Raw genomic sequence first — 15,945 nt, 5'->3', positions numbered from 1 at the left:
ATACACATTCGTATAAAGAAGTACCTTTTAATCATTTCCTTGCAATTTAGCCAATCTTGTGTGTTCTTCGATGTCATCAGCTTCCCAAGGATAGCATAACCATTCATCTGGAACAGTTTCACCGACCAAATAGTGGCCAGATTCCATAAGGTCCTTTGGCAATTCTGCTCTCTTTGGCTTGTCCTTGTTATGTAAGACAAAGATAGAAAAGGCAGTTTCTTCATCTAGTCTGTTTAATTTGACTTGTTGTTCCTTCACTTCCTTTTGCAATTCACTGATAGCATAGTGTAATGTGGTTCTGGTATCGTCAACTTCATCGACAATCAAAATCTTCTTACCAATCAAAGAGTCGAAATGCTCGCTTAACGCACCAAAATCTAACCACTGAGTTCTGATAACTTCCTTACCAATCTTTTCGACACCATCTTCTAGGCCCATATCTTCGTAAAGGGATAAACCAATAGCTTGGATTGGAATGTTCTTTTGGCCCTGTTGCTTCAAGAAAGTTCTTATTATTCTGGCAGGAATTAATCCACCACCAGAAATACCGATAATGATATCTGGTCTCTCATTTCTCTCCAAAATTTCATTGGCAATCTTTTGGCAAAGTTTATGTATATTGTTATACGAAATATAGATCTTCTGAACGTCTGACATCTGATATTATTGGGCTTGGTACCGTCATCTCTTTCCAACTAGCTGTTATATAAATTAAAATAATTTTGTATTGAAAAATTTTTCAAAGCTCATCGAGCAAAATGAGATGACTTTCCGAGTCTGGAAACTTCACTAATCCGGAGTCAATTATACGTACTGAAAAGTAGTAAAATCGAGAGCTCAATATTCTAGCATCAATAGGCTGGAAATTGAACTGAAATGGATATTTGGCTGTTACTATATCCTGTTTTTTTTCATATTTTTTTGAGGTTATTTGTACAAAAATCTATATGCAAAGTCTAATGATTACTCTTTCTTATATTCCGGTGCATCAATAAACACATCTGTTTCACCGTTGACGTAGGTTATTGAGTCCCCGTCATCTTCATCGTTGTCTGCTTCACCTTCTTCTATGACATCCGCTTCCATACCGTCGTTTCCGACAGAAAGCTTCGCTAATTCTTGCCTTAAAATGTCCTGTTGATGAAGCATTTCTAGTCTACCTTGTATTCCTACTAGGATATGGACTGTATCGCTTGATGATTTTAAAGATTGTCTGAGATGTTTTAGATTTTTCTTAAATTTCTTGTCTTGCGTCGCAAGAAGGACGGGTTTCAATGTTATTAACAATTTACACCAACTGCGCAGCATGTGGCTATCACTCCAAACAGTTTTTTGTAATTCAGTAACAACAATGCTGAATAAATTGGATAGTAAAGTTTCTGAATCATGCTGTTTAGAGATGAACTCAATGATTCTCGCTTTATCCCATCCTTCGGAAGTAAGTAGTTTTATTATTTGTTCATTCCCTGAATTTGATTCTAATGCACTTTTCAAACTCAAAGTTAGTTCATTCTTTTCATCTTGTGTTATCTTTTTCTTCTTCTTTTGTTGATTCTTTTCACCAGCCTTCGACGCTTCATCTACCTTCACATCCTTGACCTCTTCACCTGCAGGGTTGTCCTTTTCAATTTCACTGATATTTTCTTGTTCTTCTTCCTCTTCTTCGTTTATGACAATCTCTTTGTTACCACTAATATTTTCCAATGACAGAAGTTTGAAATTTGGTTCGTTGACGTTTAGCCAGGCAAGCATAATACTAGTGCCGACTTTGCTGAACTCAATAATCTCCGAATTAGCCACTCTAACAGTGCTTATACTATCATTTTCACCTAATTTGAAAACGGAAATTTTACCGCTGACTCCCAAAGCTACCACCAAATCGTTAATGATTTCTAATCTTTCAGCTTGAACATCCCACGATTGAACAAACTTTTGAGTTTCAAATTCAAATACAGAAATCTTCTCTATATCTGCAACAATTAAGTATTTACCATCGCTCGACAAAGCACAAGCGATGGCACCAAATATATCGAGTTTGGCTACAGTTGTCGGTCTTCTCTTACTTGGATCAATAATATGGATATGCTGTTCTGTAATTAGGAATAAGTACTCAGTCTCATTGTTCACTTTCATAACTTGGAATCCTGTAATGCCCTCATCTTTACCATCAGTCAAATGAAAAGTTTTTAATGGTTTTGCCACATTATATTGATACTTTTTCACACATTTATCTGAATCTAGCGCCCAAATGTGGGACTTTTCTGTGGTGATGTTTAAAAATTCTTGCTTATTACGAATGATATTAACAATACTCTTACCGTTTGATGAAAATATGACAAGCTGTCCTTCAGAGAATCCATTCACAAATACATTTTCTAGTGTTCTATCCTGTAGTTCCTTTTGATATTCTTCCTCTCCTTCACCACGCTTTCTTTTTACTTTCTTCTCATCTTCACCAGATACACTGGAACACCAGCCTAGAAACAATAGTTCTGATGCCTTTAAATCGTTGTTTTCGTAATCTAAACGTTCTACCAACGAACTATTCACTTCGTAGTTATTACTAGGATCTAATGGGTAAAGATCGACTGTATTCTTTTGTGCAATACCAGATTGGAACGCAAACTGTCTTGCATCCTGCGAGAAGCTAGCAACCAGATCCACTTTTGAGCTCATTCTTCCTTTTTCTTCTATTTTTCAATATCAAAGCAACCTACGCCAAGTCTCAGACAGCAATAGAAACACTCCTTTCACACTATTCTAAGTATCGAAATGCTCTTCTTCATAATATATAATTTTGCGATGACTTTCAAAAGAAAAATTTTTCGCAGTGAAAAATATGGCAGATATTAGGGTTACATCTACATGCCATATAGGGTTACAAATAGCTCAGCGAGAAATAACAATTTAAATGGTATTAGTGAAATCAATATCTTATATTACTATACAATGCTTTCTATATAAAGTGTGAAGCTCAGATATTCATAATTTCTGAAAGAGTTTGCTGTTGTTCTGCTGTAAGTGTACCGAAAGTGACTTGGAAATTTGCTGCATTGTTTTGTTGCAAGAGCGTAACGGTTGATTTAAACAAAGAATATATGTCAATATCGTCTAGTAGCGATTTGCTTAGTGGATCTTCTTCCAAGTCATCAAAAGAATTATTGCCGTCGAATGTTGTACAGTCAACAAAATCTAGTCCTGTGGTTTTGTTTTTAGTCAACTCCATGTATTTTTCGATGTCCTCTTCAGGCTCTTCGTCATTTTCATTAAATTCGCTAATATCGTTCCATTCAGCATTGGAATCAAAGTCTAATGATGAAAATTCTTTACGTTTCAACTTTAGTTCTTGTTCAGCGATAGGATATTTTTTAATCAACATAATCAAGTCGCTAGTCAATTTTTGCAAAATGGTGTCAATAGACAAGTCTGAAAAATTGCCCACATTTAACTGACCTATTATGTTTAGTATACCCATAATAGAAAGTTTAATGTCGAAAACACGTTTATAGTTTGGAATGTATGATGTTATCCAAGTTTCGAAAAACAATTGGAAACAGTTAGTTTGTTGTAAGAATTTTAGAGTCGGTAATACAGATGAAATCATGCTTGCAATGACTACATTGAAAGATGTGACACCAAAGACACAATTTTTACTCAACTCTCCACTTTCTGCCAAGATACATCTAGTAGCATCCTTCAAGAATAATTCTCTGAAGTATGGTGACAATTGAGCTCCCATTGCTAGGATGATTTTTTGAGAAAAATCAAAAATGATATTTAGCTCATCGAGATCACTGTCCTCAGTAATTTCACTCTTTTGATAAATTTCTAATAGTATTTTAGAATAAAATTCATTTTTCCTGAGCTCCTCGTTGCCGTATACTAAAATATTGTTTATCATAAGCATAAAATCTTCTAAATAGTAAGAGACCATACTATTATCTTTACGATTACATTCGCCAACTAACTCTAAGATTTTCCATGTAAATGGTGTGATTTGTCTTAATAGGAAAGTAGAGTTCTCGACAAATTCACAAACTTCACGATAAAAGTCTTCCATTTCGTTTTTCAAGATAAACTCAGCAGCAGGATAAAACGATTGTTCCAAGCTTTTAACAACATCCAAAGAATTTTCAAACGATAACAAAATCGAGATGATAGTAGATAATATACCTAAAGCAGCCATTTGCTTATCGGTTTCGTCGGGAATATCATCTGCAGTCATCAAACTATTTGGATCGATATTGGAAGCTTCATTTAAATCAATGGCTAATTTCAAAAATTGTTGCACCAAAGTATTTATTAATTCGACACCAAATGGTTGTAACTGTTCGGAAAATTGTTCTACAAATTCTTGCATCACACCAGAAATGGCATCAGATTCAAAGTCATTGGATAATGCCAATAATTTCTGCATGATCGGAATAACTGATGGTGCAATAGTTTGTCGAAAATGCGGGTCTGATATAAAGATTTGTAAAGCTAAAGCGGCAGCTAAATTGATGGGTAAACAATCCGACGAGTCGTTCAAGCAAAGCATGATACCTTCATAAATTGTAACAATAGAAATTGGCTGCTTTAATTCTACGGTACCTAGTTTAGAACAAATGTCACACGCACGGGCTTTTAGAAATCCAAACGGTGAGTTAAAGAATGGGAAAACAAAGATAGATAAGAAACCTTCAATTTCAGTTAAATATGGAGAATTCTTCACAGTCAACCTATCAATAATGTTTGAGAAAATTTTCAGACTTGATTCAATTTCTAATGCATTACTCATTTGAATATTCTCAAAATCAGCACAATTAGCCTGTGAAGTTTCGATTAAAAACTCCAAAGTTGGCTGTAATGTTGATTTACCACGTTTGTTAACAGCTGTTACTAACAGAGAGACAGCAGCAGAATCAGAAGAGTAGTCATTATCCCAGAACTCCAAGTTTCTATGAATATATTCCTGGGGATCGTTTTTAAATAATTCCAATGTTTCTTCAGTTGGTTTTAGTAATGGGAAAATAATATGTTTCAACATTACGTCGTAATGTGGGCCAACCAATTCCCAAGTTGGTTTCTGTGTAATTGATTGTTCTAAGAAACTCAGGATATAGTACAATGATGTGCCACTTAACCAAAGAGAATTATTTCTCCATTGTTCGATCTGCTGAAAGATTAATTGCAGAAATTGTGGCAGAAATTGTTCTACGTACAATTGTTTAAATTCATTATATTCGAACTTTTTAGATAATGAAGTTGAGCCATATCTTTGAAACAATCTGAATAAATTAGCATAGGCCCATTTTTTGCACTTCACCCATGGTAATAATTTACGTTGATCGACATCCAAGCCGTTCAAGGCATCAGCAGGAATAGGATGTTGAATAATCGATACAAATAGATTTGCCCACGGAATAAATGATTCTGCTCTCTGTGTAGTGAAAGGCAAGTCGTAGTAAGTCACAAACTTATAAATCTTAAGTATCAATTTCATCAATTCACCGACCTTATTGTTGGTCATAGTACTACCATTTTGGAAAAGAGAGTTATTGGCGTACTCTAAAAGTTGTGGAAAATACTCCAAAATCAATTTTTCTAATTCTTGTCTTGCATCATTATCCTTCCATCTATAAGTTCTAAAGATTTCAGAAAGGCAAATCAAACCGACATGAGTGAAGTCGATATCATCACTTGAAAGTAATTCCAATGATTTTGGCAGAAGTTCTTCCCATCTACCGCGCGCATACTCTGAGCTGATAATAACAGTTAATGCAGACTTCAATATCTTGACACATTGAGGAGAATTCTTAGAACATTGCAGCATTGTTTGAAGCAGCATATCTTTAACAACAGGTTTTTCGTCATTGTCCACAACAAAATTCAATAACTCGTTCTTAGTAGCCACAGAATTTGAGCCGGCATCCCAACCGTAGGTAATCTTATTCTTAAAATACAACGAAGCAGACAATTTAATACTTGTGTTGACTTCTCCAGATGCAATAATGTCTAAACATGCGCCGAGAAACCCTGGCGTCTTACTTGCCTCCTGCAGATGAGACTCTGCATTTTTTCTGATTGAAGCATCATGAACTAAAGTTCCAGAAAAGCAGTGTAACAACACATTTGCGTCCATATTGACGATACTTTTTTGACTGCTGTAGTTATCAGTTATACTGCCAACATCGCATACTAATTTTTCAGATATTTCTTGCTCATCGCAAACTGAAAAAAAAACTGCTAGGGTTGATAGTTAGGGCTAAATCGGACAGGGGAAGCAGGTGATACTGAGGGCATCACGCCAGTATATAAAGAGAGCAGGAGAAGAACTTTTGAGTCAGAGTTGATTCTTGGTGGTCACGGTCAAGCAAGAATTGAGAAGATGACTGAGGAAGGTAACGTTACTATACTTAGCAGGAATGAGAGAAGATCGAGGGAGAATCTCATGAAGCTTGGTTTGAAGCCAGTCAGTGGTGTCAATAGGGTCACCTTTAAGAAGAAAGACAATCAAATATTTGCAATCAATAATCCCGACGTTTTTAGGTCTGTTAGTGGTAATTACGTCGTGTTTGGGGAGGTCACAGTCGACAATTTTGCTCAGAAACTCGCAGCTGTCCAGAAGGAAGCACAAAGCTCTGGAATATTCCCCACGGCCACTAAATCCACAGAAGAGATTGCCCAAGATATTGGGGTGTTCAAAGAGGAAAAGGGAAATGAAGAAATGGAAGAGGCCGCTGTCGAGGCAGTCCAAGACGCAGAGGAAGATGTGGATATTGGTAACTTGCCCCCGGAAGACGTAGACTTAGTTATGCAACAGGCTAACGTTTCGAGAAGTAGAGCCATAAAGATGCTCAAGGAAAATAACGGAGATCTTATCAGTGCTATTATGGCAGCATCTAGTTAAATATTATATATCTTAATGTTTGTTTTTTGTATGTATAAAATCGTTTATCGCTGATAGTTCTCTATAAAGACCAGCCAGTGACTAATTTCAGTGAATCCAATACTACCTTGTCTAGTACTGGGAATGGATGAGCCTCTGTGTTGAAAACAAACTTAGTCATATCAACATCGTCTTGGAAAAGTAAGTGAAGATACTTCAATGTTTCTGCAATCCAAAAACTTTCTAAATTGTCCCTCTTATCTGTGGGCATTTCAATACAGTTGTTCAAAGAAGTGTAAAATTTTCTACTTGGATCATCGCAGTGAACACACGTATTCTTATCAAAACTTTCCATGATTTCTTGTCCCCATTCACGATATTTCTGATTCCCGGTTAAATGATACAAGATCATTATCGATTCTACAGTTTCAGGTCTTTGTAAATTATGAGCATCCAAGGGTTTCACATAAAAATCGCCAGATGGTGCCTTCCACCAATCTCTCGTTTCATGCTCTTCTAATTCGTCGCCATTGAAAACAACGATTTCTGGTGATAGTCCAGATGGCAGTTGGTGATACATTTGATAACAAGTATGTGTTAAATCCTTTGCTATCTGCCAATCTTCTTCTCTCACAGAATCCCACCATGTCTGCTTGCGTGCTTCGCTTATATGAAGCCCCTCTGTGGCACCCATTGCCAATAGACCACCCATAAAGCACACCAGATGGTCCATTTTCGGGGATATTCTACCAGTTAATCCATTTGGTTTCTCTGCAATGTACAGCCACTTGTTTGGGTACGAGTAATGCACTAGATGTTTCTTTACACCTTCCATAGATTGACGATATAGCTGGTAATACAGTGGCTCATGTGTTAGTAGATACTGCTTCAATAGATATTCGTAGAATGAATCACCTCTTGAACCTAATCTAATATTTGAAGTGAAAAACTTACCAGAGTCTGCGAATGTATAAATGGGCACAAGCCCATCGTATCTTGGACCTAGAAGGTTGTTTTGTTCATACAGTGGTTTATAAACTTGTTCAGCTAATTTCCAGTAAGTGTCATTACCTGTTATGGCTGACAGGTATTTAAACTCCATTTGCAAGGTGGTAAATTCTGCAGTAGATGACGCTCCTTGATCTGCATGGTTCTTAATAGCGTTACCGGTCTTCAGATTGATACTTGAAAATGGTATACCAGAAGGTGATTGTCCAAATGATAAAGATAGGATATCCGCCAGTTCGGTAGCCTTGTTTAGATACAAGGAGGAGTTTCCAACTTGGAATTCATTTGACAGATAATATGCCGATAGTAACCCCCCCAGCATTCTAATCGTGGTTTCAAATATGTTAATTTCAGCATCAATATCCTTATAGTGAATGTCCTTGGTTATCCAATTTTCAATCTTAATAATTTCTGCCTCTAACTTTAATTTTGTGCCGGAATTGTTAGTCGAGCTGTAAAAGAGCATCAAAGTGTCTATAGAGTCAATATTTATCCAACCTAATGGCTCATTGGTTCTGGGCATGTTTTTTGAACGATGAGAGATAGGACTGTAAATGTCGAAACCGAACCCATTTTTAGAGTAATCGTTCCATGTTGTCAATAGCATATCTTCGATTTTGTCCTGACAGTATTTGAGATTAAATTTGACATGCATCGTAGTTCTGTAGTAGTAAAACAGGGCAGCAAATGACACTGCCAGTATAGAGTATCTGAACATCATGTATTTATTGTATTTAAGCCCTGAAAGCTGGCAATTATTGTATGTAAACTCCCGTGAAATTATCAGAATGAGGATATATCGAGACTTGAATTACAAAATCAGTTGAAGGAAAGGCTGATAAAGTAGCCAGAGTGATATGTGACCAATTTTTTCCGCTGTTTTTGAAACGAACGTGCATCAGCTTATTGGCATACTATTCATTTTTTTTCCAGTAAGTATAGGAGAGCGATGAGGTTGAAAAAAAAAGTAGTGCAGTAAGGATGGAGAGAGCAACGATCCGACACAATTCTCGATGGTTAATGGCATTAGCGAGGTGAATGTGTATGACAGGCTACTACAGAGATGTCCCGTGACGAAGCTTCATGATGGGTTGAAAAGTGCAGATTCCGAGAAGTTACGGGATCGATTAGTGACAATATTGGAAGTCAATCCATATTATGTGAAACAAGTGATTAGAGTTATAATAGACAACAATTATCACAACGACATCGAGTGGTTCTATGAGAAATATGTGGACTTGTTACAATACAGTAGTATGGATTCCAAGAAGATGGATATTATAAGATATATTTTCAATGGAGAAGTGTACGTTGATATCAATGAGAGACCGAATTTGATCAGTGCAATGAGTACGACGGGTTTCAGAACATGGGAAGCAGCATCGTATCTTTGTGATTATATCAGTAATGTGGATACTGAGAGTTTGAATGGTTGCAGTACAGTGTTGGAACTCGGTGCTGGGACAGGATTATGTAGTTTAACTCTGCTGAAGGGGAAATTCCAAGATGATTTGAAGAAAGTTTATGTAACAGATGGAGATACGGAATTGATTAGTGGACAATTATTGTCCAACTTCAAATTGAATGAGATGGAACATGAGATTGGTCAGAAAGTTAAATTACAACGATTGTTATGGGGGGAAGACTCTATACCGAACGATATTGACTGTGTTATAGGAGCTGACGTTACTTACGATGACACGTTATTCGATGATTTATTCAAATGTTTACGACAATGTTTTGAAATAGAGAGTTGTAAAATGTGTCTTATAGCCAGTACAATTAGAAACGTTGAAACTGACAGAAAATTTCTGGAACACTGTCATGATAGTGATTTTAAAGTTGAAATCATTCAGAGTACTGAATTAGATCCACAAAGTAAAGCAAGAGTGGAACAAACAATTTTAAATAAACCATTGATTGCTCCAATCATGATTTATAAGATATATAAGGAGATATAGGCACCCTCTGACACTCGAGATTCATTAGACCAATACACCACGAAGGTACAAAAAATCATTCGGCTCGAGTTCTTAAAAGATGACCAAAAAGATTGATCTTTCCTAATACGCATATCACGATAAGAATAATATTGTGGATGCAAAAATTTTCAACAGACAAAACGTCATGAAAACGCAAAATTATCTTCGTACTGTCTATTGCGCAGGAAACTTTTGGACAAAGTTAATACTTTTTTGAGACCAAAAGTAAATAATAAGAAGGGAACGTTGAATTAGAAATTGCGAACTGGCGGCGCCCTTTTATACTTTTTTTTTTTTGTTTTTTGTGCTTCAATCGCAGAGAAGAAAAAAAAAATAACTGGGCGGTAAAATTGTCGTGGTAGAAATCCGGGTTACCGCAAGCTATGGCAACATTCAGATCAGGGCTTCAAGAAGAGAGAGATTTTTTGTTTAGCGAATTCAACTTGCCATCAAATTCAATGTGAGTACAAAATGGTACAGCATACTTCCACAATGTATGCTATTGGTTGTAGGACGAGGCATCAGAAAGATGTTACAGGTTTCCCACATTGGCACGGTGCGGTGCACGGATGCTTAGGTTTGCCATTTACCATCCGGGTAATACCGCCATTCACCTTCTAGTCACCACCCTCTTACAAGATGAATCTCAATAATAGGCAGTATGATCTAGACGTAGTACGTACTAGAAAATTGGTTTATCACAGAAGCGATTCAAGATATTAGTTTTCAAAAATAGCGTTTACGTACTGCTCAACCATGAATCTTAGTCGTTTTCTCAACCGTATTACAACCGTATTACAGACAGGCAGATGCACCAAGACAAATCGTACTTATGCTTCCCACTGCGCTAAAATAGTAACACAACCACAACAACGTACAGGGCAATCGCTTCCTCACCCCTCCAGTTTCTTCTCTACGAAGAAGGCCTTCCCTGGACTCCCCCCCCCCACTTGTCCAAGAAGAGAATGTAAAGCAGATCCAATTGTCGAAGACGTCTACCGGCAACGCTCTCATCAACAAGCTAACGTCAATCAAGCCTGCATGGAAGGATCTGTCCAGCTCACACATCAAAACGGTACGGATCCCAACCGCGTTTACTCTTTTAGGAAGCATTACATTCTCCGTTTTCCTATTCAAGTAACTGTATTGCCCTAAAAGGAAAATTTACCACCACTTCAACTTTCTCTCTTTGTTTTCTCGAGAATCGTCACGAGTTAAAATCAAATATCTCCATAGAAAAAAAAAAAAAAATTTGGAAGCAACCAAAAAGTTCGAAGTAATAAGAAATCTGAAGTTATTTCCTGGCTGCCCCATAGGGAGATACCATAATATTTAAGAACTAATCAATTTTAATTATTAGTCCTTTTTCTCAATTATTTTCTGCTGCGTTCAAAAACTATCTTGGCACAGGAAAATTTAATTTCTTTTAGGGTAATAATAAATTGCTAGATCTCTCTGCTATCTTTTCTATAGGTTAATCTTCGTTTTGCTTATCTTTCGTAATGCTCTCTAACACTGCTTTCCATTTACCTAGTGGGAATTCAAATACTAACGGCTCCCAGAACTATCCTCCCCCTCCACCTCCTCAGGGAATCCAGCCTATCCCTAAGAAATCAAGAACAATAAAGACTGACAAGCCAAGACCATTTCTATGTCCTACTTGCACAAGAGGCTTTGTAAGACAGGAGCATTTGAAAAGGCATCAAAGATCGCATACAAGAGAGAGACCCTTTCTTTGTGTTCTTTGTGGGAGATGTTTTGCAAGAAAAGATTTAGTTTTGAGACATCAACAAAAATTACATGCTACTATAGTATCAAACACAGCTTCTAATAGAAGCGATAAGTCCTCTACCGCTATCAATAATGATGCCAATATCATGAAGGTCGTGGGCAATAAAGAAACTATGTTACCAACCCCTCATAATCCCTTAGCAAAAGTACAAATTCAATTGGATTCCACATCCAATGAGGATAATACTAAGATTACAAATGACTACTCGACTTCAAATTCAACTTCTTCCATTCAAACTGCAAGTAGTACCAGTATCAGAGATTCTATCACTTTTAATAACACCTTTATTAATAGTGCAAATTCAAATAGACATTTACAAGTCCCAATTAATCATGAACCAAATAAGAAAAGACACGCATCTTTCTCGGCGTCAAGTGCATTGACGTATGTCTCTACACCGGTGGAAAGAGTCATCACTACTCCGATTAATGTAAATCCTACAATTGACGCTCATGAAAAGAGAACCTCTTACGTTACTACTCAAAGCCGTGAGGATTCATATCAATCTGATGGAATTCCTCACCAAGTAGGTTTCTCCACGCCACAATTGACAGCACAGCAATTGCTAGATAAAGCGTTAGATTCAGGTCTATTAGATTTGGACCCATTATCTCTACCACCACAACACGCAAAGCCAGTGGAATTCAATCAACTTTCTTCTAATACAGATTATAGCATATTGAATTTCAAAAATTTTGGCAGTCACGATAACGTTAGATCAAAATCCCATCCAGATACAAATGCTACTGCTAAAATTAGTAATTACATGTTTTTAACAAAATTACCATCATTAACTGACATGTTAACAATGGGGTCTTCCATGGGTGGGATAGGCGGTTATTATAAGAAAAATTCCTCGTTAAACTTAAATTTAAACTCTTTTGACTATAAATTAAATAACAACAATTTCCACAACGAAGAAAAACCATCAAAATTAATGGATGCACAAACTATCAATAATAACATTGATAATGACCCTTGGTTATCGAAGTTTCTAGATGACTCAAAATTTACTTCAAATTTTAAACTAAACATGGAAAATTTCAATAAAATTGGGTTTTGTAGCCAATCTGATACTTCTTCGTCACTCTCCAAAAGTGAATCAAATTCTGCTGTAAATACATTAGATTTTGATATCGACAAAGACCATTTGGATATACCAACAATGACAGATGTAGCAAGTAATAACAACAGCAATACTTCAAATGTTTTATCTATGCCTATGCTTGATCATCATAATAGTAGTGGAAAACATGAATTAGTATCAGAGAATGTTGCATATGAACATATGTCATCCTCTCATAAGCAAAAGCATAGGGTCACAAAGAAACGACAAACTCATGGCCTTCGTTCCCCTCTGGATTATCATATCTCAGATTTTTTCACTTCCAGACAAAAAGATATATATAAGTTAGAAGCGGAAAATGAAAGTCAATTACAGCAACCGTTAACAATAAACTTCAAGAATAAATCACTTTCTAACGAGAATTTGGCAAATGAACTATTAAATTTTGATCATAATAGCATCACAAGCCCTTTAAATCCACTATATGCCAATTCAATGCCAGAATTGCATTTCTTTGATGAGAATTTAAGGTCTTTTATTATTAAAGAGAATAATCTTTCCACATTTCCTACCTTGCAGGAATTGAATAAGAGTGTTAGATTATTTCAAACTGAGTTTGGCCGTTATTTCCCATTCATTCATCTTTATTCAATTGTCCCTTCAAAGGATAATTATCCATTGTTTTTAGCAATTTCCATGATTGGGTCACTATACACTTTCCATTCATCTCATTCCAAAATATTATTTTATGTGGCAGATACTCAATTAAAAAAATCATTGGAATTGAACAAGTCTAGAATCTATAATGCGACACCATTATGGACTATCCAGACAATGGTCTTATTAACCTTCACAAGTATCTTCAGTAATGATGCAAAGATCATTAAACAGATTAATACTCAATTGATGACTTTGAATCAATTTGTTATCATGAATAAATTAAATTTGCCTCTAGAAACATCTTTGAAGCCACCTATTCCAAATCATCACGTTTACGAAAATGGTGTCAACTCTGAAGTTATTGAAGAGATGAAACAACAATATGAGTCAAAGGAACAAATTGAGAAGAATTTCAATTATTTTATATTGGCCCAATCCAGGATAAGAACTTGTCATATGATTTTAATTCTATCCAATTTTTTTGCCTCATTAGTTGGGGTTCAATGCTCTTTCCATTCGATTGATGTCAAATGCGGTATTCCAACAAAATATGAGGACTTATTTCAATCAGTTGATGCCAAAACATGGAGTGAATTACTCGCGGAGAAAAAACTAGTTATAGATTCTAAGTTTTCTTTGATTGAACTTTCGAATGGCGGCGAATCTTTCGAAAACTGTTTGATTTATCTTTCCAACGGAAATCATTTATTTATCAACAGGAATGGTAACGTTTCAAAGTTGACATTGTTATCGATGTTACTATCAATCCATGAGAAGATATTCATGGAAAGAACTAAAAATAATAATCCAGATTTCCATCTAGATAATGGAACAAAGGGCCCTAGTGACAGGGAAAGTGATATGAATTGGAAGATGAATTCAAGGCCAATTATTAACACTATGATTCAACATTGGGAGTCGTTGTATCTTGGGCTAGGTGGCATTTTAGAACCAACTAATAATACAATACCTCTAATTAATCTAGATCCTACAGCAAGGTTAATTATCCCATTATATTGCTTCGCAAAGATGAGAATGTCCCTTGATTTGAGTTATGTTCTACACAGAATCTGGCTGAAGGACTGGAAAATGATGAATAAGACGTTAGAAGAAATTTGTTATGATTGGGAATCACTACAAGAAGGTACCGATATTGCCATTGATGTCATTCATTCCTGGATTTCAATATTATCAATAGTGAAAAAGGTCGATGTTGATGAGGGCAATGGTAAGCCCGGATATAGAACACCCATTTTTACCGTCACATGTTTATTCTGTTCGATAATTTTAATTGCAGAATATTTAAAACGTATTGAAGACTGGGCGGAAAATAATAGTAAGGAAGTGAGTACTCCTTCATCGCAACCGAAATCTGAATTACCAATGACCGATAAGATTTTGTATGTGAAAATTTCACAAATGTTGAAAAAGATTCAGAATGTTTTATTGCCAAAAAATGACAATATGCAATCATATCTAGATTACTTGAAACTGCAAGCACGGAAATCGGTCACAACAGTAGATCAATTAGATAACGATGATGAACTTTTGGAGGCAATGGCACCAACTTCTAGCGTGGATGAAACCATCAGAGTTATCAAGAATTTACAGTTTTCCTCTAGAACCCTATATTTAGGTGTCAGAATTCTTGGAGATGCACCAATTTGGCCCGTCGCGATATTATTTGCACATGCTTTACAAAATAGAGCATTGTACAATGTAAGCAAAAGTAAATCACTTACTGAACAATAAAAAGAAGATAGGATAGCAATCATTGATTAGAAGTTCCATGTACAATATATGAATAAGTTTGTAATACTAATTTGTAAAGTTTTAAAAAGCTTACGTACATTTTCTCCAATGGAAATTCCATTATATGAATTTGAAAAAAAGTAAGATGGTTATCAGCTGGAGTTTTATCTTGATTTAACATGGCTGATAGTTGAGAAGCTGTCTTTCTAAGTTGTAATAAGAAAAAAATGTTTCTCATTATGTAGAATAATCCACGTTAAATAATATATATAAAGTAAGACTAAAATAAATAACCGAACCATTTCCGTTGTGAGAATATCTGATATTTATATGTTTGGACGTCAATTATCATAGTTTGGATTATTTGTTTAAGTTCGACCAACGCTGTCAAAGACCTACTAATTTAGTAAGTAACTACAAAAAGAATTTCTCTATGCAACCATATCGTAGAAGCATATTTTCGCTGGAAATGGCAATATACTGACATTTCAATGTTTTGATAGTTAGAATGACAAATTTAGAATGTTAGAGAAGATATGAATAATAATTATGGTGTGATAAACATGACCATATATTGACACGAAATAATTATGGTGTGATAAACACGACAATGTATTGACACGAACCATATATGGCGTGATAAACACGAATATATATTATCATGCAATAATTATGACAACGGATTGACTCATAAATCTAGAACATGACAATTGGCATGAATCAAAATGTGTTGGAAAAGGTGTAAATACTCAGGTGAACACTGAAGTTTGATCAAAGTTTGTATCACTTTATATTATTTTATATTATAATTAGA

At 35.7% G+C, this 15,945-nt stretch overlaps 7 protein-coding genes across 7 annotated transcripts; 3 read left to right on the top strand and 4 right to left on the bottom strand.

Annotated features, from left to right (window-relative positions):
* Window positions 1-27: 27 nt before the first annotated feature.
* Window positions 28-657, bottom strand: XPT1 (xanthine phosphoribosyltransferase; the record flags this gene model as incomplete). The annotated part of the gene is made up of 1 exon (XM_003957670.1): window positions 28-657. One exon carries the CDS (start codon window positions 655-657, stop codon window positions 28-30), a length of 630 nt encoding a protein of 209 aa, XP_003957719.1.
* Window positions 658-963: 306 nt separating this feature from the next.
* UTP9 (Utp9p) lies at window positions 964-2,676 on the bottom strand (the record flags this gene model as incomplete). Its single annotated transcript, XM_003957669.1, has 1 exon — window positions 964-2,676. The coding sequence occupies one exon, from the start codon at window positions 2,674-2,676 to the stop codon at window positions 964-966; it is 1,713 nt and encodes a 570-aa protein (XP_003957718.1).
* Window positions 2,677-2,974: 298 nt separating this feature from the next.
* Window positions 2,975-6,124, bottom strand: NMD5 (Nmd5p; the record flags this gene model as incomplete). The annotated part of the gene is made up of 1 exon (XM_003957668.1): window positions 2,975-6,124. The coding sequence occupies one exon, from the start codon at window positions 6,122-6,124 to the stop codon at window positions 2,975-2,977; it is 3,150 nt and encodes a 1,049-aa protein (XP_003957717.1).
* Window positions 6,125-6,370: 246 nt separating this feature from the next.
* On the top strand, window positions 6,371-6,892 carry KAFR0E04300 (nascent polypeptide-associated complex subunit alpha; the record flags this gene model as incomplete). Its single annotated transcript, XM_003957667.1, has 1 exon — window positions 6,371-6,892. One exon carries the CDS (start codon window positions 6,371-6,373, stop codon window positions 6,890-6,892), a length of 522 nt encoding a protein of 173 aa, XP_003957716.1.
* Window positions 6,893-6,953: 61 nt separating this feature from the next.
* On the bottom strand, window positions 6,954-8,600 carry MNS1 (mannosyl-oligosaccharide 1,2-alpha-mannosidase; the record flags this gene model as incomplete). The annotated part of the gene is made up of 1 exon (XM_003957666.1): window positions 6,954-8,600. The coding sequence occupies one exon, from the start codon at window positions 8,598-8,600 to the stop codon at window positions 6,954-6,956; it is 1,647 nt and encodes a 548-aa protein (XP_003957715.1).
* Window positions 8,601-8,892: 292 nt separating this feature from the next.
* Window positions 8,893-9,840, top strand: EFM3 (protein-lysine N-methyltransferase; the record flags this gene model as incomplete). Its single annotated transcript, XM_003957665.1, has 1 exon — window positions 8,893-9,840. One exon carries the CDS (start codon window positions 8,893-8,895, stop codon window positions 9,838-9,840), a length of 948 nt encoding a protein of 315 aa, XP_003957714.1.
* Window positions 9,841-11,363: 1,523 nt separating this feature from the next.
* Window positions 11,364-15,131, top strand: RSF2 (Rsf2p; the record flags this gene model as incomplete). The annotated part of the gene is made up of 1 exon (XM_003957664.1): window positions 11,364-15,131. One exon carries the CDS (start codon window positions 11,364-11,366, stop codon window positions 15,129-15,131), a length of 3,768 nt encoding a protein of 1,255 aa, XP_003957713.1.
* Window positions 15,132-15,945: the final 814 nt, after the last annotated feature.

The sequence above is a fragment of the Kazachstania africana genome, chromosome 5 (assembly GCF_000304475.1).
Source record: "Kazachstania africana CBS 2517 chromosome 5, complete genome".
Classification (NCBI taxonomy): domain Eukaryota; kingdom Fungi; phylum Ascomycota; class Saccharomycetes; order Saccharomycetales; family Saccharomycetaceae; genus Kazachstania; species Kazachstania africana.
This window is presented reverse-complemented; position numbering and strand designations above follow the sequence as displayed.